General features: G+C 41.1%; 1 protein-coding gene across 5 annotated transcripts in view; it reads right to left on the bottom strand.

Moving 5' to 3' along the window:
- Positions 1-14,913: 14,913 nt before the first annotated feature.
- Positions 14,914-25,126, bottom strand: part of LOC139554852 (tropomyosin alpha-3 chain) — a 33,055-nt gene continuing 22,842 nt past the window's right edge. For all 5 annotated transcript variants that reach the window (XM_071368044.1, XM_071368043.1, XM_071368052.1 and 2 more), the window contains one exon: positions 14,914-16,362. In XM_071368044.1, coding sequence (XP_071224145.1) covers positions 16,280-16,362 — 83 coding nt within the window. In that variant the 3' untranslated portion in view covers positions 14,914-16,279. The remainder of the gene's footprint in view (positions 16,363-25,126) is intronic.

Below are 25,126 nucleotides of genomic sequence, written 5' to 3'. Positions count from 1 at the left end.
GGTGCATTAATGGAATGTGTGTCATTTCATCTATGAAGGGAAAAGTAGACAACACAGTACAGTTTGAGGTTGTAGCCAGTGAGATGGCAACAGGGTCACACAATTCTGTACTAAAAGCACAATCTGTAATTTTAACAGCCTGAGCAGGCCACTTTTGTGACATACGGGCTGGGGGGGGAAATGTAATCACTCAGATTCTTCTGCAGAGATATGGATGAAAGTGTAAACAGTCCATGAAAGCAACAGTTTTAAATACATTTTGTAGCTATACACATTGTTTACAAAGACTAAGAAAAAATGGCCTTAGATATTGGGTTATGATGGTGAAAGACATTGTAAACTCATAATCCATTTCTAAACTTTAGTCTTCAAGAATAAACATATATGGCTATGCACTATGATGTTTTCCTAACTCTAATACTGCTTAACTAGCTGATTGCAAGCGGGGGTCACAACTGTAAGGCAAATCGAGATTCTTGTATAACCAAACATCGAAGGTCCTAGAAAAAAAAGGCTACTAGCATTAACTTTTATCACTGAGCTTGGACAATTATTACATTTCAGATGCACGCCTCCATTTTAAGAGACTGAATGACGGTGCATCTCCACTAATAATTTATTAAACAAAACATAGTGTCAGGACAACAAGATTCACTACTAAATGTGACTAGTGCCTTTCAGGCAGAACAAATTCAGATTGTTTGCTTTTTCAGATTCCCACTTTTAGAATACCCTATATGGAACCCTGCACCTTGTGTATTCTACTATTCTAAATCTCAACAGTAAGTGGATCCCACTCAAAAGAGGTCTGGACCTCAGTGTCCTCATACTGTATGTAGCCACGCCCCTGTCTGTATCCACTAGCAGTCTTCTTGTATCCAGCACCATTACACTTCAATATTGTGTGAGTTATTGATTGTATACTGTCCCTTCTAATACATTATACTGTAGAGAACAGCGACAGCCTCTACGGTGATTCCTCATGAAAACAAGACCAAAAATGTCCTTGATTTTAAGGGAATTTCACACAAAACATTATCCATAGAATGGTCCTTTGGAGGAAGGATTTTCGACATATTTGACATTTGCTTCTAAAAGCATAATTGAGAAATAACTATTTGAAGTTGGAATATTTGTAAAACGAATAACAATAATTCAATAACAGTTTTCACCTTTAAGACTCCATAATGTTTCATCTGAATGAGTACAGATGAGTAGTATTTTGATTTCAATAACAATTTTCTTACATTAATTTAGGAATATTAAAAAATATAAACCATTTTTGATTAAGCTAATTGTTCAATATATTGTTGAACATAATATACTTTACTACGGGCATTTAAAAATTCCAGAGTGGCATCTCTATAGTTTTAAAGTTATGGCCCATTTCATAAAGACAAATTGACACAGTAGGCAATGTAACCAATCACAGCCCTCCTTATATTTGTATCATTACACATCCTGCAAATCACCAGCAGAAAGCGACCATTTTGAATCAATTTTCACATTCACTGTTGGTAATGCTTGAAAATGGGATCATAACCCTAAAACTAGCCGAGATCCCTCTCTGGAACTGTATATGCCTGTAGAGTATATTATGTTTAACAATTGAAAAATTATCAAAACACTACTCATATTACAGAGTAAGCGGTAAAGCTTCAAGGTATTAAGCAATTAAAAATGTTTCTAGTCGATAAAAGGATTGATTGCTTCAAAAGTTTTGACTTACCTTTTACCAAATAGAGCTCAGCCTGCCAAATGATTGAAAACCGGATGGAGAGATGTGCATGGCCACAATGATACAAAGGTTGGTTGACATGAAACTGCCTTCCACTTTCAGGACTTTTCGGAAAAACTAAAACATGACAAAATAAAATAATTATTTACATCAGGCAAGACATTATTTGAATAGGTATATGGGAAATGAATGCTACATTTTCTATGAAAGGAAGCAGCCTGCCAATAACCACCATAGTGAAATGTAAACACTTACATGTAAACCCCTGTTGGAAAATATATATTTGTAAAAAATTGTATTGTGTCTGACGGGGGAATGGATTTTAATTAGGAGGTTGCTCCTTTTAATGGTTTGATAGCTGATACAAATATAGATTTGTTAAATATTAAGATTAATGTGAGATGAAAACCCGTGTTTTGTCCAGACATTAAATTATATGTCTGGGCTAGGCGACTATGCAAAAAACTACATTTGAAACCATACATAACTTAAAACGGACAACTTTGTGTAGTTCACACCTTAAATTGGACACATTCTCTCCGCACAAGATCAAGGAATGTAGGTCAAATATAGGCCTAACTTACTCAATAGACGGCGTAGCCTACTTTACAATGCAATGGCACGTTCTTACCTTTGAGGTATTTCCAAACACGTGGGTCAATGGCCATTTCACTTCCCAGGTCATTCGAGGGCACAGATGCTTCAGCATTAGAATCAGGACCATCAAATGCCAGACCTTCATCGGCAAAACCTTGGTTGACCTCACCCGCATTAAAGTAACCTTTTCCAGTATTGAGCTGGGCTGGTGTTAGACAAATATAAACCCAAGCCATCAATAAAAGTCCCTTCAATGATACGTTTGAGCTCCACAACATTTTTACAAGGAACTGGAGTATAAATTGGCACGAAGTAAGAATTTCTAGGTGAACAAAAGAGAAGAGCAATCGCAGATATAGTCAATCAAAAATATATTCGGTTTATTACAAGTTGCAACAGGCAGACACCTCCGGCACAAAAGCAGAGAAAATGTTTAACTGGCCTCTTGGAAACAGGCCCTTTATATCCTAATCAGACAGCACCATATGTTCTGTAAACACCAGCCCGAGAGGCTTGTATAAAGTCCCAACAAAAAGGCAGTGACTTTGTCAGCTGCTACAGAATCACACAGTGCTCACAAAATGTCATCAATACAGTACAACAGTGAATAATCAGTTTGTCTTCGTTCCATGTACATGGACTTCCAGTCTGGCGTCAATCACTATCAACAGATAATCTGTAACACAATAATCTGTAACTTTTAGTGTCATGTCTCGTGACCATCGACCCACACCTTAAGTGTCACAAATAGAACACTGGAAATCATGTGTATTTAAGAAAGGGAAAAATATATAAATATGCTCAACATTGTATTAATTGTTCTAAGATTGAATATGAACTTTAGTGATCTTAGATTTCCCCATTACAAAGCTATCATTGAAAAGGAAAATGTGTAATGCTCGCTAACCATTACAAATGCATTATTTTATTTAAAGTTTGACATTTCAGCCTTTATCAATGGTCTTCATCAGAACAATGACAGATAGGGAATGGACAAGTACATATATAGTGCCTTCAGAAAGTTTTCATACCCCTTGACTTATTCCACATTCTGTTGTGTTCCAACCTGAATTCCAAATAGATTAAATAGATTTTTTTTCTTACCCATCTTCACACAACACTAAAATGACAAAGTGAAAACACATTTTTAGAAATGTTAATTTATTGAAAATGAAATAGAGAAATTTCGAATTTACATAAATTATTCACACTCCTGAGTCAATACATGGCTCAGTTGCCTGTAGGATGCCTGTATCTTTGTACTAGCTGGGTGTATTGATACACCATCCAATGTGTAATTAATAACTTCACCATGCTCAAAGGGATATTCAATGTCTGCTTTTATAATTTTACCCATCTACCAATAGGTGCCCTTTGTTGCGAGGCATTGGAAAACCTCCCTGGTCTTTGTAGTTGAATCTGTGTTTGAAATTCCCTGAACTGAGGAACCTCCCAGGTATTTGTATGTGTGGGGTACAGAGATGAGGTAGTCATTCAAAAATCATGTGAACACTATTATTGCACACAGTGAGTTCATTCAATTTATTATGCGACTTGTTAAGCAAATTCTTTCTCCTGAACTTTTTCAGGCTTGCCATAAGAAAGGGGTTGAATACTTATTGACTCAAGGTAAAAATCTGTCGTTCTGCCCCTGAGCAAGGCAGTTAACCCACTGTTCCCCGGGAGCCTAAGACGTGGATGTCGATTAAGGCAGACCCCATCACCTCTATGATTCAGAGGGGTTGGGTTAAATGCGCAAGGCACAGTTCTGTTCAAGGCATTCAGTTATACAACTGACTAGGTATCCCCATTTCCCTTTCAAGACAATACAGCTTTAACATTTGTATTAATGTGTAAAAATGTGCAAAAACATAATTCCACTTTGATATTATGGGTTATTGTGTGTAGACCAGTAACACAAAATCTCAATTTAATCCATGTTAAATTAAGGCTGTAACACAACAAAATGTGGAAAAAGTCAAGAGGTGTGAATACTTTCTGTAGGTTATAGGGCAGACAATTACGGAGAAAAATATCTTGCACTTGTGGTGCCAATGGGCGCATTCGAGTGGATACATGTTGACCATCGTTGGTCACATCTTTCAAAGTCTGTTGCATTAGGAGGATAACATTTTTCGACATGCACCTACAGTACATGTCGACTGCATACATTTAAAAAAAAACAATGTGATCAAAGGTCATAACGTTATTGATTAAATCCCCTTCAAGTCGCTGCACTTGCTACTCACCGGCTGCACCATGCAGCCATCACCTCACTAGTGGGAGACACTATTTGTCAACCAATCATTAGGGTGTTTTTGTTTCACCCACGCAAACATGTCCAAAGACGTGACTGAAACCAGAACCAACTTTCCCATGATATGATAGTTTGAGGCTGTCTCTAACAAATTAATAGTATAATGTGCATTGCATTCATAAAGTATTCAGAACCCCTGACTTTTGCCCCCCAAAATGTAACAGAATTTTTTTTAAATCCTCAACAATCTAGACACAATACCCCATAATGACAAAGGGAAAACAGGTTTTTATAAATCTTTGCAAATGTATTAAAATAAAAAAACAGAAACACCTTTTTTACATAAGTATTCAGACCCTTTGCTATGAGACTTGAAATTGAGGTCAGGTGCATCCTGTTTCCATTGATCATCCTTCAGATGTTTCTACAACTTGATTGGAGTCCACCTGTGGTAAATTCAATTGATTGGACATGATTTGGAAAGGTACAGACATGTCTATATAAGGTCCCACAGTTGACAATGCATGTCAGAGCAAAAAGCAAGCCATGAGGTTGAAGGAATTGTCTGTAGAGCTCCGAGACAGGATTGTGTTGAAGCACAGATCTGGGGAAGGGAACCACAACATTTCTGCAGCATTGAAGGTCCCCAAGAACTCAGTGGCTTCCATTATTCTTAAATGGATGAAGTTTGGAACCACCAAGACTCTTCCTAGATCTGGCCGCCCGGCCAAACTGAGCAATCGGGGGAGAAGGGCCTTGGTCAGGGAGGTGAATAAGAACCCGATGATCACTCTGACAGAGCTCCAGAGTTTCTCTGTGGAGATGGGAGAACCTTCCAGAAGGACAACCATCTCTGCAGCACTCCACCAATCAGGCTAATCCATTTTAAAATAAGGCTGTAACATAACAAAATGTGGAAAAAGTCAAGGGGTCTGAATACTTTTCGAAGGCAGTGTAGATGGATTTCAGAATTAACCTGGAAGAATCCATTGAAGGGTTTAGGTAAACTGTCTGGGAGGTATTTGTAGATGAAAATGCATAATTGACGTACAATGTTGTTAAATAGACAAGATATTGAATTTCCTGAACAAAGGTGCAGATGGAGCCAAGGTATTTATTTTGTATGATGAGTAATTTGTGTAGGTAGGAAGATGGCGCCGACAGAGATGATCGCCTCGCTTCGAGTCCTTAGGAAACTAAGAAGTATTTAGTTTTTTAAAATGTATTATTTCTTACATTGTTACCCCAGGAAAACATAAGTCTTATTACATACAGCCGGAAAGAACTATTGGATATAAGAGCGAATTCAACTTACCAACATTACGATCAGGAATACAACTTTCCCGAAGCGGATCCTCTGTTTGGACCACCACCCAGGACAATGGACCTAATCCTAGAAACCGACCTAAAACAACGGCGTCGCAGAAGGGTCAGACGGAGCGGCCTCCTGGTCAGCCTCCGTAGACGTGCACATCGCCCACCAATCCCAAGTATACTACCCGCCAATGTCCAGTCTCTTGCCAACAAGGTAGATGAAATTCGAGGAAGGGTTGCCTTCCAGAGAGAAATTAGAGATTGTAACATTCTCTGTTTCACAGAAACATTGCTCTCTCTGGATATGTTGTCGGAATCGGTTCAGCCACCGGGCTTATCCATGCATCGCGCCGACAGAGATAAACTCCTCTCTGGGAAGAGGAAGGGCGGGATGTATGCTTCATGATTAACGAGTCATGGTGTAATCATAACAACATACAGGAACTTAAGTCCTTCTGCTCACCCGACCTAGAATTCCTTACAATCAAATGCCGGCCAAATTATCTCCCAAGAGAATTCTCATCAGTTACCATCACAGCGGTGTACATTCCCACTCAAGCAGACACCAAGACAGCCCTCAAGGAACTTCACTGGACTCTATGTAAACTGGAAACCATATATCCTGAGGATGCATTTATTGTAGCTGCGGATTTTAACAAAGTAAATTTGACAACAAGGCTACCTAAATTCTATCAGCATATTGATTGCACTACGCACGGTTGTAATACACTCGTTCACTGCTACTCTAACTTCTGCGATGCATAAAAGCCTTCCCCCGCCCTCCCTTCGGGAAATCCGATCACGACGCCAACTTGCTCCTACCGTCTTATAGGCAGAAACTCAAACAGGATGTACCAGTGACTAGAACATTCAACGCTGGTCTGACCAATCAGAAGCCACGCTTCAAGATTGTTTTGATCAGGCGGACTGGGATATGTTCCAGCCAGCTTCAGGTAACAACATCGATCTATACACTGACTCAGTGAGTGAGTTTATAAAGAAGTGCATTTGAGATGTTGTACCCACTGTGACTATTAAAACCTACCCTACCAGAAACCCTGGATGGATGGCGGAATTCGCGCAAAACTGAAAGCGTGAACTACTGCATTTAACCATGAAAAGAGGTCTGGGAATATGGCTGAATATAACAGTATAGTTACTCCCACCGCAAGGCAATCAAACAAGCGAAATGCCGGTACAGGGACAAAGTGGAGTCGCAATTCAATGGATCAGACACGAGACATATGTGGCAGGGTCTACAGGAAATCACGGACTACAAAAAGAAAACCAGCCACGTCACGGACACCGACGTCACGCTTCCAGACAAACTAAACACCTTCTTTGCCCGCTTTGAGGATAATACAGTGCCACCTTCGTGGCCCACTAACAAGAACTGCGCACCCCCCTCCCCCCCTCTCCTTCTCCGTGGCCGATATGAGTAAAACATTTAAACGTGTTAACACTCGCAATGCTGCTGGCCCAGACGGCATCCCTAGCCTCGTCCTCAGATCATGCGCAGACCAACTGGCTGGTGTGTTTACGGACATATTCAATTGCTCCCTATCCCAGTCTGCTTTCCCCACATGCTTCAAGATGGCCACCATTGTTCCTGTACCCAAGAAGGCAAAGATAACTGAACTAAATGACTACCGCCCCGTAGCACTCACTTCTGTCATCATGAAGTGCTTTGAGAGACTAGTCAAGGATCATATCACCTCCACCTTACCGGCCACCCTAGACCCACTTCAGTTTGCAAACCGCCCCAACAGGTCCACAGACGGGCCCCATAAGGGTGCGTGCTCAGCCCCCTCCTGTACTCCCTGTTCACCCACGACTGCGTGGCCATGCACGCCTCCAACTCCAACTCAATCATCAAGTTTGAGACGACACAACAGTAGTGGGCTTGATTACCAACAACGACGAGACAGCCTACAGGGAGGAGGTGAGGGCACTCAGAGTGTGGTGTCAGGAAAACAACCTCTCACTCAACGCCAACAAAACAAAGGAGATGATCGTGGACTTCAGGAAACAGCAGTGGGATCACCCCATCCACATCGAAGGGACAGCAGTGGAAAAGGTAGAATGTTTTAAGTTCCTCGGCGTACACATTACAGACAAACTGAAATGGTCCACCCACACAGACAATGTGGTGAAGAAGGCGCAACAGCGCCTCTTTAATCTCAGGAGGATGAAGAAATTTGGCTTGACAAACCCTGACAAACTTTTACAGATGCACAATCAAGAGCATCCTGTCGGGCTGTATCACAGCCTGGTACGGCAACTGCACCACCCTCAACTGCAAGGCTCTCCAGAGGGTGGTGCAGTCTGCACAACGCATCACCAGGGGCAAACTACCTGCCATCCATGGCACCTATAGCACCCAAAAAGAAAAAGATCATCAAGGACAACAACTACCTGAGCCACTGCTTGTTCACACCGCTACCATCCAGAAGGCGAGGTCAGTACAGGTGCATCAAATCTGGGACTGAGATAGTGATTGCTGTTTAGCAGTCTGATGGCCTAACTCAGAGAGGCTGCTGCCTACATTGAGACCCAATCACTGCCACTTTAATAAATGGATGACTAGTCACTTTAAACAATGCCACTTTAATCATGTTAACATATCTTACATTACTCATATCATATGTATATACTGTATTTTATACCATCTATTGCACCTTACCTATGCCGCTCGGCCATCGCTAATCCATATATTTATATGTATTCATTCACCCCTTTAGATTTGTGTGTATTAAGTAGTTGTTGGGAAATTGTTAGATTACTTGTTAGATATTACTGCACTGTCGGACCTAGGAGCACAGGCATTTCGCTACACTCACATTAACATCTGCTAACCATGTGTATGTGACCAATAACATTTTATTTTATTTGATATGTACTGGCCCAGACAATATTGCAGTAAATGAGATATGGGTAAATTAATTGTTTTACATTTAAAAGATAAATTGTATATCTGGAACAATTCAGAAAATTTGTCCGTGCCTGAGTTGGCTTCATTAATTAGTGAATCAAAATTCTTGTGTGATAAAATCAAATTGGTATCATCAGCAAAGAGAATGGGATGTACGGTAGAAGACACAGCAGCAAGGTCATTGATATAGATTAGGAATAAGAAAGATCAAATGATCAAACCCTGTTGGACGCCACAGGATATCTTGTCCCTGGAAAATGCACAGTCGATTGCATAAACAAATTGTTCTCTATCATAAACATAACTATATAACCAATTATATGTATAATGATGAATACCGTAATAATGCAATTTAGAAAGTAATATTTCATGATCAACAGTGTCAAATGCTTTGGATAAATGTAAAAAGATGCCAAAAACGTATTCATTGTTGTTAAGGGCAGTAAATATTGTCTCCACAAGTTGCAAAAGAGCCATATCTGTGGAGTAGTTTTTTACAAAAATCATATTGGTGCTCATATAGAATACAGTGTTGATTTAAATGTTTCAACATTCTCTTAAACCCCAATTTTTCTAGGATTTTAGAAAAACATGGTAGTACAGATACTGGGCAATAATTTGGATCACCAGATTGTGGACTACAGGAAAAGGAGCACCGAGCACGTCCCCATTCTCATCGACGGGGCTGTAGTGGAGCAGGTTGAGAGCTTCAAATACCTTGGTGTCCACATCAACAACAAACTAGATTGGTCCAAACACACCAAGACAGTCGTGAAGAGGGCATGACAAAGCCTATTCCCCCTCAGGAAACTAAAAAGATTTGGCATGGGTCCTGAGATCCTCAAAAGGTTCGACAGCTGCAACATCGAGAGCATCCTGACCGGTTGCATCACTGCCTGGTACGGCAATTGCTCGGCCTCTGACGGCAAGGCACTTCAGAGGGTAGTTCGTAAGGCCCAGTACATCACTGGGCTGCCATCCAGGACCTCTACACCAGGCGGTGTCAGAGGAAGGCCCTAAAAATTGTCAAAGACCCCAGCCACCCGTCATAGACTGTTCTCTCTACTACTGCACTGTTCAACAGTTGATTGATGATTTTCCATGTTGACTTCATATTATTTAAGGACTTTTGGAATTTGTTAGTAAAATATATTGTTGGGGATATCCAAACTAGGGGGTGGGGTGCTGTGAACGGTGAGTCTTTGTGGACATTTCTCATTGACAGACACGCAAACCTTTGAAATTCAAGCCTGACTCCACCAACACCTGATGAGATGAGGCCCAAGCCCAACCTGAGCCCTACATTAAAGACACATGATTTACCACAAAGGGGTGAATTCTAACTTGATATGTAAGTAACTCGTATATACAGTACCAGTCAAAAGTTTGGACACACCTGCTCATTCCAGGGTTTCTTTATTTGTACTATTTTCTACATTGTAGAATAATAGTGAAGACATCAAAAAGATGAAATAACACATATGGAATCATGTAGTCACCAAAAAACAGCTAAAACACACTTTGCACACTCTTGACATTCTCTCATCCAGCTTCATGAGGAAGTCACCTGGAATGCATTTAAATTAACAGGTGTGCCTTGATAAAAGTTAATTTGTGGAATTTAATTCCTTCTTAATGTGTTTGAGCCAATCAGTTGTGCTGTGACAAGGTAGGGGTGGTATACAGGTGGGTCAGCAGGTAGCCCAGTGGATAGAGCATTTGGCCAGTAACCGAAAGGTTGCTGGATCGAATCCCCAAGCTGACAAAGTAAAAATCTGTCGTTCTGCCCCTGAACAAGGCTGGTAACCCACTGTTCCCAGGTAGGCCATCACTGTAAATAAGAATTTGATCTTAACTGACTTGCCTAGTTAAATAAAGGTAAAAAAATACAGAAGATAGCCCTATTTGGTAAAAGGTAAGTCAATCTGGAAAATGTACTGGACTTTGACATTTTCTTAAAGTGCAGTCGCAAAAACCATAATGAGGACCGCCACAGGAAAGGAAGACCCAGAGTTATAGTTGAAGTTGGAAGTTTACATACACCTTTGCCAAATACATTTAAACTCAGTTTTTCACAATTCCTGACATTTAATCCTAGTAAAAATTCCCCGTTTTAGGTCAGTTAGGATCACCAGCTTTTATTTCTTTCATCACATTCCCAGTGGTTCAGAAGTTTACATACACTCAAATAGTATTTGGTAGCATTGCCTTTAAATTGTTTAACTTGGGTCAAACGTTTTGGGTAGCCTTCCACAAGCTTCCCACAATAAGTTGAGTGAATTTTTGCCCATTCCTCCTGACAGAGCTGGTGTAACTGAGTCAGGTTTGTAGGCCTCCTTGCTCGCACACGCTTTATACAGTTCTGCCCACACATTTTCTATAGGATTGAGGTCAGGGCTTTGTGATGGCCACTCCAATAACTTGACTTTGTTGTCCTTAAGCCATTTTGCCACAACTTTGGAAGTATGCTTGGGGTCATTGTTCATTTGGAAGACCAATTTGCAACCAAGCTTTAACTTCCTGACTTATGTCTTGAGATGTTGCTTCAATATATCCACATCATTTTCCTCCCTCATGATGCCATCTATTTTGTGAAGTGCACCAGTCCAGTCCCTCCTGCAGCAAAGCACCCCCACAACAACATGATGCTGCCACCCTCGTGCTTCACAGTTGGGATGGTGTTCTTCGGCTCGCAAGCCACCCCCCTTTTCCTCCAAACATAACGATGGTCATTATGGCCAAACAGTTCTATTTTTGTTTCATCAGACCAGAGGACATTTCTCCAAATTGTACAATCTTTGTCCCTATGTGCAGTTGCAAACCGTATTCTGGCTTTTTGATGGCGGTTCTGGCGCAGTGACTTCTTCCTTGCTGAGCGGCCTTTCAGGTTATGTCTATATAGGACTCGTTTTACTGTGGATATAGATCCTTTTGTACCTGTTTCCTCCAGCATCTTCACAAGGTCCATTGCTGCTGTTCTGGGATTGATTTGCACTTTTCGCACCAAAGTACGTTCATCTCTAGGAGACAAAACGCGTCTCCTTCCTGAGCGGTATGACGGCTGCGTAGTCCCATGGTGTTTATACTTGCGTACTATTGTTTGTACAGATGAACGTGGTACCTTCAGGCGTTTGGAAATTGCTCCCAAGGATGAACCAGACTTGTGAAGGTCTACAATTTCTCTTCTGAGGTCTTGGCTGATTTCTTTAGATTTTCCCATGATGTCAAGCAAAGAGGCACTGAGTTTGAAGGTAGGCCTTGAAATACATCCACAGGTACACCTCCAATTGACTCAAATGATGTTAATTAACCTATCAGAAGCTGTTTAAAGGCACAGTCAACTTAGTGTATGTAAACTTGTGACCCACTGGAATTGTGATACAGTGAATTTTAAGTGAAATAATCTGTCTGTAAATAATTGTTGGAAAAAGTACTTGTGTCATGCACAAAGTAGATGTCCTAACCGACTTGTCAAAACTATAGTTTGTTAACAAGAAATTTGTGGAGTGGTTGATAAATTAGTTTTAATGACTCCAATTTAAGTGTATGTAAACTTCCGACTTCAACTGTTTGTAAACATTTAAAGTGGCATTGTTTAAAAAGTGACTAGTGATCCATTTATTAAAGTGTATGTACACCAAGGAACTTAAAACTTTCCACCTGCTGTCCCGTTGATGTGGATAGGGGGGTGCTCCCTTTGCTGTTTCCTGAAGTTCACAATCATCTCTTTTGTTTTGCTGACACCACACTCTGAGGGCCCTCACCTCCTCCCTGTAGTCTCGTCGTTGTTGGTAATCAAGCCTACCACTGTAGTGTCGTCTGCAAACTTGATTGAGTTAGAGGCGTGCATGGCCACGCAGTCATGGGTGAGCAGGGAGTACAGGAGAGGTCTGAGAACGCACCCTTGTGGGTGTTTCCTACCTTCACCACCTGGACGTGGCCCGTCAGGAAGTCCAAGACCAAGTTGCACAGGGCGGGGTCGAGACCCAGGGTCTCAAGCTTAATGAGTTTGGAGGGCACTATGATGTTGAATGCTGAGCTGTAGTCAATGAACAGCACTCTTACATAGGTATTCCTCTTGTCCAGATGGAATAGGGCAGTGTGATGGCAATTGCATCGTCTGTGGACCTATTGGGGTGGTAAGCAAATTAACAGTTAGGGTGGAGGTGACATGATCCTTGACTAGTCTCTCAAAGCACGTCATGATGACAAAAGTGAGTGCTACGGGGAGATAGTAATTTAATTCAGTTACCTTAAAATAAATAACCTTTGCTTTCTTGGAAACAGGAACAATGGTGGCCATCTTGAAAAGTGTGGACAGCAGACTGGGATAGGGATTGATTTAATGTCTGTACACACACCAGCCAGCTTGTCTGCGCATTCTCTAAGGACGCGGCTGGGGATGCCGTCTGTGCCGCCAGCCTTGCGAGGGTTAACATGTTTAAATGTTTTACTCACGTCGGTCACGGAGGAGGAGATTCCACAGTATTTGGTAGTGGGCCATATCGGTAGCACTGTACTGTCCTCAAAGAAACTGAATTTGTGAGCAAGACGTCGATGTCTGCGATGGGGCTGGTTTTCTTCTTGTAATCCACGATTGTCACGCTATGGACATTAGACCGGTGGAAATCTGTCCTTTGGTCTGATGAGTCCAAACTTGAGATTTTTGGTTCCAACCGCCGTGTCTTTCTGAGACACAGAGTGAAGCATGGAGGTGGTGTGATAGTGCTTTGCTGGTGACACTGTCAGAGATTTATTTAGAATTCAAGGCACACTTAACCAGCATGGCTATCACAGCATTCTGCAGCAATACATCATCCCATCTGGTTTGCGCTTAGTGGGACAATCATTTGTTTTTCAACAGGACAATGACCCAAAACACACCTCCAGGCTGTGTAAGGGCTATTTGACCAAGGAGAGTGATGGAATGCTGTTTCAGATGACCTGGCCTCCACAATCACCCGACCTCAACCCAATTGAGATGGTTTGGGATGAGTTGGACCGCAGAGTAAAGGAAAAGCTGCCAACAAGTGCTCAGCATATGTGAGAACACCTTCAAGACTGTTGGAAAAGCATTCCAGGTGAAGCTGGTTGAGAAAATGCCAAAGTGTAAAGCTATCGTAAAAGCAAAGGTTGGCTTCTTTGAATATAAAATATCGATTTCAACACTTTTTTGGTTACTACTGGATTCCATGCGTTATTTCATAGTGATGTCTTTATTTTACAATGGAGAAAATGAACTACCCTTGAACAAGGTGTGTCCAAACTTTTGACTGGTACTGTACATATGCACCTACGATCTCAAGTTAGGATTCATGGTAAAGTGCCTAGAACCAGTCACTTGACTGATGTCCTTCGGTTCTGGCCAGCCATTGGATCGCCCCGACTGGTAAGTCATTAAGAAGCCAGACTTGTGCACCGTCATTGTAATGATGCGTGCCAATCATAAGCTGCCATGCCTATATAGGCGACGCCAGCTGAGGCTTCCTTTGAAAACTGACAACGACGTGCCTCGTTACAGCAAGGAAGAAACATTCAGAGCCAGGACGAAGCGGTCCCACACAAACACATGCAAGGCACACCCTCGACATGAACTGAGTGGACACATACAGGTAGTGGTACCAAAACATGACACAATGGCACATGCAATAAAGACAGACATTCATACAATCCCTCACAACTCAATAGCATAGTAAGGTCTGAACATAGAAATGTCAGTCAATCAACAGATTTAATTCATAATAGCTGAAAACCAACATGATATACGGTATAAAGACATGTAGCTCATCAAGACCGACTAAAACCATTAGTTTTGAAAATAATCTATGAAGATGACTATTCCTCTAAGTTAGCTTAACATTACTGTATGATAGTGATTAGTTGTGTGTAACATGAAAGAAAACAATTAACACAAGTAAAATGTATGCATGTATGCATCTCTTGGTATGAGTTATATTAAATGATCTATTAACCAAATCAAAAGTTGTCTGGCACTCAAACCAGGGATGGGTCAATGCAATCAGTCTACACAGCAATGAATTGCACTCGAGAAACTAACTTCTAGTTAGACGATAGTTTTGTATGGCAGTAAAAATCATGGTCTTTATTCAACATCAAAAAGTCATTACAATGGAACAAGACAAACAAAGTGGTTATACACAGTGAGTTTCCAGTTAAAACATTGAGTTAATTTTTGGTGTTTTAGTTTAATCCCCTACTAAAAATGTATAGGTTTCGCATCACACTGATCAGATCCCCCACCCATTTTCTATAATTGGCATGGTACTGGCAAGGTGATAGCCATTGATTTTTTTAACCCAAGTACTTCACCATAAACCTGTCAAACTTAAAAGGCTATGTTAATACAGGCAGGCCAAATCTAATATTTTTCACACTAATTTGTATTTTGACCAATCAGATCAGCTTAGAAAAGAGCTAATATGAAAAGATCTGCTATGATTGGTCAAAAGACCAATTAGTGGAAAAAACAGAATTGGGCTGCCTATGTAAACGCAGCCAAATAATTAAAGTCATACAAGTGCAGCATTGTCTTGTGATAGTGGCTATAAGTGGGATAAAACGAAATATCAGGCACACAAACAAATACCTAAGGAATAGGAAAACCACCACCCGATGTGGTTTTGGTCCCAAACCGTATTGGTGTAAAGTAGGCAAAAGGAGCGATATAGGAGGACAGAAAGCCAGTTACATTCTGTACCCTATCCACTAACCCTTTTTGGTGTTAACTAGTCAGAAAGGACTGCATAGACCTAAGCTATGTGGAAATGACCCATCCCTCTGATAGGCCAAGTGGAACTTACTCCATCTTGTTTACCCCTTTCAGATGTGTGAACATTCAGGGTTTAGGAGTTAGGGGAAGGTGCTAGCAAACAAAATAGAACCAGGCCAGAGTATACAACAGCAGTACAGGAGTAAATAGTATCATGTAGTAAATGGCTGGTAAAAAAAAAAAAAAAAGTGCTCAGTTTCCCCCTTTTTCTAATGGGCTATAATGGATGAGTGGCCTAACCATGTTCTTGTTTACTTGGCAATAAATCCTTAAAGGCAGTCATGCTAGCCCCATTCAAACAAGGAGAAGTTAGAATAATCGACCACACAAGCAAGGAGAAGATAGAATAATAGACCACACAAGTACGACAGAGTTCCCCTATTAAACACCATTCCAATGGATAAAGGCAAGAGCTTCCGCAAGATGTCACATTGGAGAACACCTAAAGTTTAACAAGAACAATCAATGCTGTTGAGAATAAAGGTGTCATTGTAAATAGTTGTTTTGGCACCCTCCAGTGGGGATTTTTCCTACCCTCCACTACAGCAGAGCAGGGAGAAATGAGAGACTGAACGAGAGAGAGGCGGAAAGCAAAGGTCGGCAAAGGGATAAGTGGAGGAAGATGGTTTTTGGGAGTCCATCTGGGGGTTCTTAGAAGCTGTTGAGGTCCTGCAAAGTCTGGTCCAGGGTGGCATGGATCTTGAGGTTCTCCTCCTTGGCATTGGCCAGTCTCTCTGGAGAGGGAGAGGGAGAGAAAGGGAGAGGTTCATATTTACACTTCATCTGGATTAACAGGAGAACACGCCAAACATCCCTAGGTTCCATTTTAATGGAGATCTCTGTCATAAGGGCTAAAGAACACTGCCATAACCAGCCGTTGAGAGCTTATAACTGGCTTTACCGCCAATAATTAAGCCAGTTTGCTAACCGTCCTGATGGTTTCTTATTGTGATTATGACGTAGCCCAATATGATTGAGGTTGAGTAGTTTTACCCTAAAACAAACTGGACATGTCTAAAAATGGGAAATCTTCAGAGGTAGGGTTGCAAAGGGACGGTATATTACTGGAAACTTTCAAAGTTAACCAGTAAATAGGTAACTTTCCTGTTTTTGGGGGGGATATCATATGATATCTAGTTGCCTTTGAGTACTTCAGATTATCGCAGTTGTCTAATTCTCTGGGCCTCTGGCCTTTTCACATATAAAATAATCAATTTAAATACAAAACAGAATGAAGCTGTACAACATTATCCTAAATTTAAACCATCAACTAAGTGAACACCATTGGTGTTAAATATGAGGGTTTCAGCATGTTGTAAATGTTGATGCCAAACTGCTGGCAGTTGACTTTTTTATAGTTTGAAGAGTTAGTTAATTGAAATATTAATCAAAAATATAATTTAGGCCATTATCTTGAACCATATGGCCTATTCACACGAAACTAAAATGGACAACAGACAGATAAAAGGAATACTATATAAAAGAGTATTTGAAAAAAATAAAATGGTCAAGCATATACTTCCAAAATTACCATAGGTTGTAATTATTGGCAAATTTACTTTAGATAACAGTAACTTTGGTAAATTACCAGTAGCTTTGCAACCCTCTTCAGTGACTTAACTTGCTTTCATGTACCAAGCAGATAGACGAAGGCTGTGTTTATTCAGACAGCCCAACTGGTATTTTTCCCACTAATTGGTCTTTTGACATATCACATCTTTACACATCAAATATTTTTCAAAGCTGATCTGAAAAATACCAATTAGTTCTAAAACTATCAGAATTTGGGCTGCATGTGTAAACACAGCCCAACACCGTACCCGAGCCGGTCGCGGGTGTGCGCAAATTGATTTTGTCCCCCCATAAACGCGATCACGACACGCAGGTTGAAATATCAAAACAAACTCAACCAATTATATTAGTTTGGGACAGGTCGAAAAGCATTAAACATTTGTGGCAATTTTGCTAGCTAGCTTGCAGTTGCTAGCTAATTTGTCCTGGGATGTAAACGTTTAGTTATTTTAGGTCCTCTACTCTGACAATTAATCCACACATAAACCGGTCAACCGAATTGTTTCTAGTCATCTCTCCTCTTTTCAGACTTTTTCTTTGGACTTATATGGCAATTGGCATCTAATAGTATTACCATGAGGACGACCGACCTCGGTTCGTGTTATAATCACCCACGTGGGTAAAACCAATGAGATGGCACGTGGGTGTCTGCTTCTAAAATCCAATGAGATGGGAGAGGCAGGACTTGCAGGACTGTGCCACAAATAGAAACAACTTCTATTTTAGCACCTGGCAATGCAGATGCTCATTGGCGCGCGCAAGCGGTGTGGGTGCAATGATTGCAAAATAAATGTACACATGCATGTTATTCAATGCCTGCGCACACAACGCAAGAGGTGTGGTCAGCATGTAAGAAGTCTCAAAAACACAGCATTCACAGTGGGTCCCCAGGATACATATTGAGCAACACTGCTATAAAGTGTAGACAGTCAAGTGGATGTGAGATGGCAAAGTACTGGAGCATAGTTAACAGAATAATACTAAATAAAATACCAAATAAGCAAAGAGTGCAGAAAAGGTCATATTTACCTGAGGATGGAGTAGTTGGAAGATGAAAAGATGGCCACAGGAGGGCAGACTTACTGAGTTAGCCACTAGGGCAGCGTTTCCCCAAACTGTCCTTTGGACACCAAGTGGTGCACGTTTAGTCTTTTGCCCTAGCACTATACAGATTATTTAAATAATCGACTAATCATCAAGCTAGTGTTCATTTTTGCACTCTTTTTTGGGGGGGGGGGGTTTGTCTAGTCTTAGTCACATTTGTAATTTGAATAATGATTTAGTCTAGTTATAAAGATTATTTCTAAAATGGCCCACTGTTTAACTAAATGCCCTTTCATTTGTCACAATTTGTATTGACTCATTAACCTATAGTAAACAAATTACACACACACACACAGAGCCTTGTCCTACCACATTTTTGCTGCACAACATTGTCATTTATGCTGTTGGGAAGAGAATACAAACATAAGAATAATATATTAAATTATCTGGCCATGTAAATTCCTAATTGAGCCTACATAGATACTGCACATTACATACAAAACAGACAGGGGGGAGAGCGGCACAATCACCAGATGGTGCCTCAAAGTAGTATCTGTTGCGTCATTGCCATTGTTATCAACGTTCTACAGACGCCGCAGCCACATTGATTTCCAAAAGTAGAACGAGGGGTAATGACTATTTTGCCCAGGGCACAAGTCCTGGTCCAAGTGCTCAAGACTGAGTGACTGGTTCCATATTAACTCAAAATAAAGTGATTTACCCAGTCAGCCTACAGCAGGACTCTCCAACCCTGTTCCTGGAGAGCTACAGTCCTGTACGTTATCTAGCGCACCTGATTCTAAGAATTAGCTGGTTGATAAGCTGAATAAGGTTAGTTACAACTTGAGTTGGAGTGAAACCTACAAGAGTGTAGCTCTCCAGGAACAGGGTTGGAGAGCCCCGGCCTATAGCGTACTGGCAAGAGGAATTTAGTCAAATTGTTTGCTATCCCTTCTCCTTTCTTTCTGTGTCAACGTAATGTTTCCATATAGGCTACTGGTAATGTTACCAGGGCCACGCTCTGTTGAAAAACGATCTTATACTTTGCAGATAGAAATTCCATGAAGAGCGCCAACATTATTCCTTATTCAACATGCCAGAGAGGCATGTTTGTTCTACATAGCATATTTCTATCTGAACGTTCGGTCCTGCTGAACGCGCCCCAGGGCGTTAGGTATAGCTAGCTAATGAGGTAATCTCACTGAACAAGGTGTAGTCAAATGTTTAACGGTTCGGTACGCAAGTAGCCTAGTTCTAGAGCAGGCCACGATATGCTTTTTATGAATGCAACATTGTTATGAATGTGGCCTGCACAATAGAAAGAAAAACATTGCGCCAGTATAACGGGTCAAGCCTTTCGAAATAGAATCAAGCCGTATTCTCATAGGAAAAGAGGGAGACTTGGCTACAGAACCTGTATATGAAATGCAGTGGGAAAAGTGGGCGGGTTGAACAAGACTACAATTTAAAAGACCGCCTACTTTTCTACAGCCTACTCAAGGGAGAGAAAAAGACTGTTTTACTATTAAACTCAATGCTGCCATTGTTTTTAATTTTGTAAAGCAGTGTTTCATATCCAGGCAAATGATCGCTAACTAGAAGGCTAGTGGTGACTGGTTAGCTAAGGTGAAGCAAGCGAGTCGCCTGCACAATGTGTATGACTCGTCCTTCCCACTGCTGAACAGAATTGCGCTGCGCATCAGTGCAGCTAATATTTGAAAAGCTCTCAATCCAGTCCACTATGTTTTATTCAGAGAATTTTGTCTTGTATCGGTTTAGTCAACTGAAATTAAAGGATTCTTGGTCTATTTAGACAGTTATAGTCTCGTCAATTGCAAGTGAAAAATAGGTGTTTGACGAATATTTGAGTCACTATTTCTGTAGACAGAAATGAACACTGCATCAAGCTTTGATTCAGCTGTGTAGTGCTAAGGCAACAACCAAAACATGCACCACTTGGGGTCCCCAGGACAGAGTTTGGGAAACTCTGCACTAGGGACTGAGACAAGGCCTAATACATTAAGTGGTCACTATCTGGAGCAATACTAGGACTGGGCAATATTTCGAATGAATTCAAATTTATGTTTCAGCACGATACTCCAAATGCCTGTATCACAAAAATTAACTATACACATGTTTTATTAGCGTTTATGCCCACTTATTCTAGTGTCTTTATGGCCTTGTTTCCCTCGCTGCTTCAGTGGTGTGCGCCTTCCCATTTACACACACCAAGCTCCTCCCCCTGCCACTCACAACAAAGATGATCACTTCTTCCTCTGACAAGCGGCCCAGTGAATTAATAGAGTCACTAAACCTTCGGTCTGAATCGAGTCCAAAGTCCCCTGTGCTCGAGTCCAAATTTAAGTCACCAACGGTTGAGTCAAGTCCCTATGTCTACAATTTTGGAACGGAACGCATAAGACGCTCGGTCGCTCTGTTTGTGTAGGGTGTGTTTGGCTCTTAAAGCAAACGCTGTGGAACGTTGCAGAAAGACAAAAAGACAGAGCTGACCGCTATTCGGAGGCATGTTAGTTCTACATAAAGTTTCGATATAAATATTTCACAATGTTGTGCCCAGTCGAACACATCCTACAATAGAATCCCTGACAAAAGTGAATAGAGAGCAGTCTCCTGGAGTAATGTTTTTTTCTACAACCACTACATCCTTAAGTTGAAGTAAATTCACTTAAAATACAATACAAATCTGATTAAAGTTTTTTAAATCTACATAATTCAATTTTATGTAGCTGCTGCTCAGTGCTCCACTGAAGCTTCCCCCTTGATCAGCGACGATCGCCCTTGTCTGGTGTAGCCTACAAAACTTCATGTTATACACAAAGCACATGGTTGACATTTTTGAACTACTGCATTCCATGCCTCAGTAGGCTACTAATCATAAATACGATTTCTCAGGGGGGTTATAGAGGAGCTACACCGGGATTACGCATGCGCAAACCGTGAACAGGATGTGAACGCCGTAATTTTACCTGCTATACCAGACGTAAATAGATGTGCGCGTGGAAGCAGAATAAGCAGCATGCAGTCTCTCCTGACAGAAATGTATTGACTTTTAGCCTATGACACCCATATTTCTCATTACATCAAAAGTAGAATTTCTGCAACCTGCAGTCAATACATTAACCTTGTTCATTAATCACAATTAAAAGTAGTTAGCTGACTGTACTTTGCAGGGCCTTTGGGACAACCACTCCCATTGTTGGAGCGGAGACAAGATAATCGTGTCATTATATACAGTATCTGACTAAAAATATCTGTATTGGGATTTGCTGGTGTCTTACAGCAGTGTGCTTCTAAACTTTGAGAAGCATCTTCTGCCTCAAAAGATAATACAAGGCAGATCATCTGCAACTGCCTTTCCGTTCATCTGATTTGAATGTGTAATAGTTCCTAAAAAGCAATTATGATTTAGCAAGTCTACAGTTTCATTTATATAGTGGTTTTTCATACAGGTAGGCCCACTGCTATAGTATTGATGTAGCCTACTGTTATTTCTATTACATTCTCTGACTATGAAACTTAGTGAATGTTTTTAAATTGTCAAAAAAGGATGTATACCAATTGAGGCAAACCTAATTTTACGTTGCTGATACAGCAGCGGTGCAACGTCTACAATTGGACCAATCAGTTGAAGTTTAAGGGGGCAATTACTTTTTTACACAGGAAAATTGGGTGTTGCATAACAGTGTTAATGAATTTGTTATTTGTAAATTCAGGTTCTTCATCTAATATTAGGTTTTGCTTGTAGATCTGCTAAAATTCAGTATCAAAAATAGAGAAAATCAGAAACGGAGCAAATACTTCACGGCACTGTAAATATGTTCAGCCTAGAACATTACCACATGCCAGCATGCCATTGTTAATTGAAAACCAGAAATGGCTGGAAAGTCCACCTGAGCAAATTCAAATACGGGGCGCAAACTTAAATTTTTACCAGAAAATTATCATAATCCAATGGATAATTTGTCAATGTTCACTTATTTGAGCTAGTCGGTATAAAAACAAAATAGATATGACCATTTTATAAAAATTTTACAATTGCGTGATAAGATAGCATTTTGCCAAACCACTCCCCCAGTCACTCCAAGTTTGGTTTTGACCACAAGTTATACTTCACTACACGCTCCACTGCTTTAATTGGTGTAACATTAGCAAGAAACCACAAGTGTCTATCCAGATAATGAAAAGGCAGCAGCTAAATAAAATTCTAGGAACATCATTACAGGTCATTTGCGGCGTGAATGATCGTCAGCAAAGTCATTGAATCCTATCATTTCACTTCCCCAGTGACAACTACCTTGCTTGACTTTGCTGTATTGCAGCTGAAGCCTGGCTGCAGCCTACCTACCAAAAGGTTGCACTGTGTCCATTACAAAGTAGAAAAACAGATAAGCCATCTTTTAATAGTCAGCCATATTATCAGATCCTCGTCACACTCTTTGCAACTAAACTCAGCAAAAAAAGAAACGTCCCTTTTTCAGGACACTGTCTTTTAAAGAAAATTCATAAAAACAACCAACTCATTGTAAAAGGGTTTAAACACTGTTGCCCATGCTTGTTCAACTAACCATAAACAATTAATGAACATGCACCTGTGGAACGGTCATTAAAACACTAACAGCTAACAGATGGTACGCAATTAAGGCCACAGTTATTAAAACTTAGGACACTAAAGAGGCCTTTTTACTGACTCTGAAAAACACCAAGATAAAGATGCCCAGGGTCCCTGCTCATCTGCGTGAACATGCCTTAGGCATGCTGCAAGGAGACATGACTGCAGATGTGGCCAGGGCAATAAAAAGCAATGTCCATACTGTGAGACGCCTAAGACCGCGCTACAGAACGGACAGCTGATCGTCGTCACAGTGCCAGACCACGTGTAACACCAGCACAGGAGCGGTACATCCGAACATCACACCTGCGGGACAGCATTGTTTTAGGGAACACTTTGCCACAGATGGAAACTAGCCTATTTTTGACTTCGCCATCTATCTCAAGTTTTGGCATCTTCCATAAATTGCGGCCCTGAATCCGCCATGGAAATAAACTCAGCAAAAAAAAAAGAAACGTACTCACTTGTCAACTACACTTACTTTCAGCGAACTTAACATGTAAATATTTGTATGACCATAAGAGTCAACAACAGACAAACTGAACAAGTTCCACAGACATGTAACTAACAGAAATTAAATATGTCTAAACAAAGGAGGGGGGGGGTCAATCAAAAGTAAGTCAGTATCTGGTGCGGCCACCAGATGCATTAAGTACTGCAGTGCATCTCCTCCTCATGGACTGCACCAGATTTGCCAGTTCTTGCTGTGAGATGTTACCAGAGTCCGGGCCTCGGTGTAACGCTCATTCATTCGACGATAAATGTGAATCCGACCATCACCCCTGGTGAGACAAAACCATGACTCGTCAGTGAAGAGCACTTTTTGCCAGTCCTGTCTGGTCCAACGACGGTGGGTTTGTGCCCGTAGGTGACACGGGGATGTCTGTTGTTGCGGGGATGTCTGGTGAGGATCTGCCTTATAACAGGCCTACAAGCCCTCAGTCCAGCCTCTCCCAGCCTATTGCAGACGGTCTGAGCACTGGAGGGATTGTGCATTCCTGGTGTAACTCAGGCAGTTGTTGCCATCCTGTACCTGTCCCGCAGGTGTGATGTTCAGATGTACCGATCCTGTGCAGATTTTACACGTGATCTGCCACTGCGAGGACGATCAGCTGTCCGTGCTGTCTCCCTGTAGCGCCGTCTTACAGTATGGACATTGCAATTTATTGCCCTGGCCACATCTGCAGTCCTCATGCCTTCTTGCAGCATGCCTAAGGCGCATTCACGCAGATGAGCAGGGACCATGGGCATCTTTGTGTTTTATAAAGTCAATAGAAAGGCTTCTTTAGTGTCCTAAGTTTTCATAACTGTGACCTTCATTGCCTACCGTCTGTAAGCGGTTAGTGTCTTAACGACCGCTCCACAGGTGCATGTTCATTGAACAAGCATGGGAAACACTGTTTAAACTCTTTACAATGAAGATCTGTGAAGTTATTTGGATTTTTCCAAATTGTCTTTGAAAGACAGGGTCCTGAAAAAGGGCTGTTTCTTTTTTTGCTGAGTTCATGTAACTAAAACAATCATTTCAAACCTTGATTATATATTTGGGTACATTGGCCTGCATAGGGTGCTGTCTTTTGGATGGGACATTAACCCCCCCGCCCCGCGGTACTCATTGTAAGAGTAGTGTGTTCACCCCGGTGTCACAGCTACATTTCCAACCTGGCAAAATTCCATGAAGACCACCTAATCATCCCCCTCATTCCTAATTGGCTAACATCACTCACCTCTCCACCTGATAGCTTATGTGTGTTGAGCACAAAAACCTTGCCATGCAACACTGGAGGTGGGTGCTACACATTTCCCCTTACTATGTAAAGTACCTCAGTTGGTAGAAAAGTGCTATAAAAATCCAATGAATTATACATTTGTTGTTTATGGTCACGTCTCTGTGTGGGAATAGTTGGGAACATATTTCCAAAATTAAAATCATTTGCAGCTGATTTCCTGGTGTTTTTGCAGTCTTATGTCCAAAAATGAAAATTCAGAAAACTGGGGGGGCACTCTAAAACAGACACTAAAAGGGACAATATTCACATTGAAATAACTTTATTAATGACTCTAATCACATTAATCTCTCATAAGCTGCACTGCTAATGAGCTCTGTATTGTAAATTGCTGAAGTGCACCATTGTGACACATCTCGTTGTACATGTGAACAAAACCTACCCATTACTTGACCTCTTGTTGGAATTAACTTGTTGCGAGTGGCACTAGATGAGTAAATGACCAAAATACAGATGGCACATCTT

Source organism: Salvelinus alpinus, chromosome 26 (assembly GCF_045679555.1).
Source record: "Salvelinus alpinus chromosome 26, SLU_Salpinus.1, whole genome shotgun sequence".
In the NCBI taxonomy this organism is placed as follows: Eukaryota; Metazoa; Chordata; class Actinopteri; order Salmoniformes; family Salmonidae; genus Salvelinus; species Salvelinus alpinus.
Note: the sequence above shows the minus strand (reverse complement) of the source record. Positions and strands in the feature narration are given on the sequence as shown.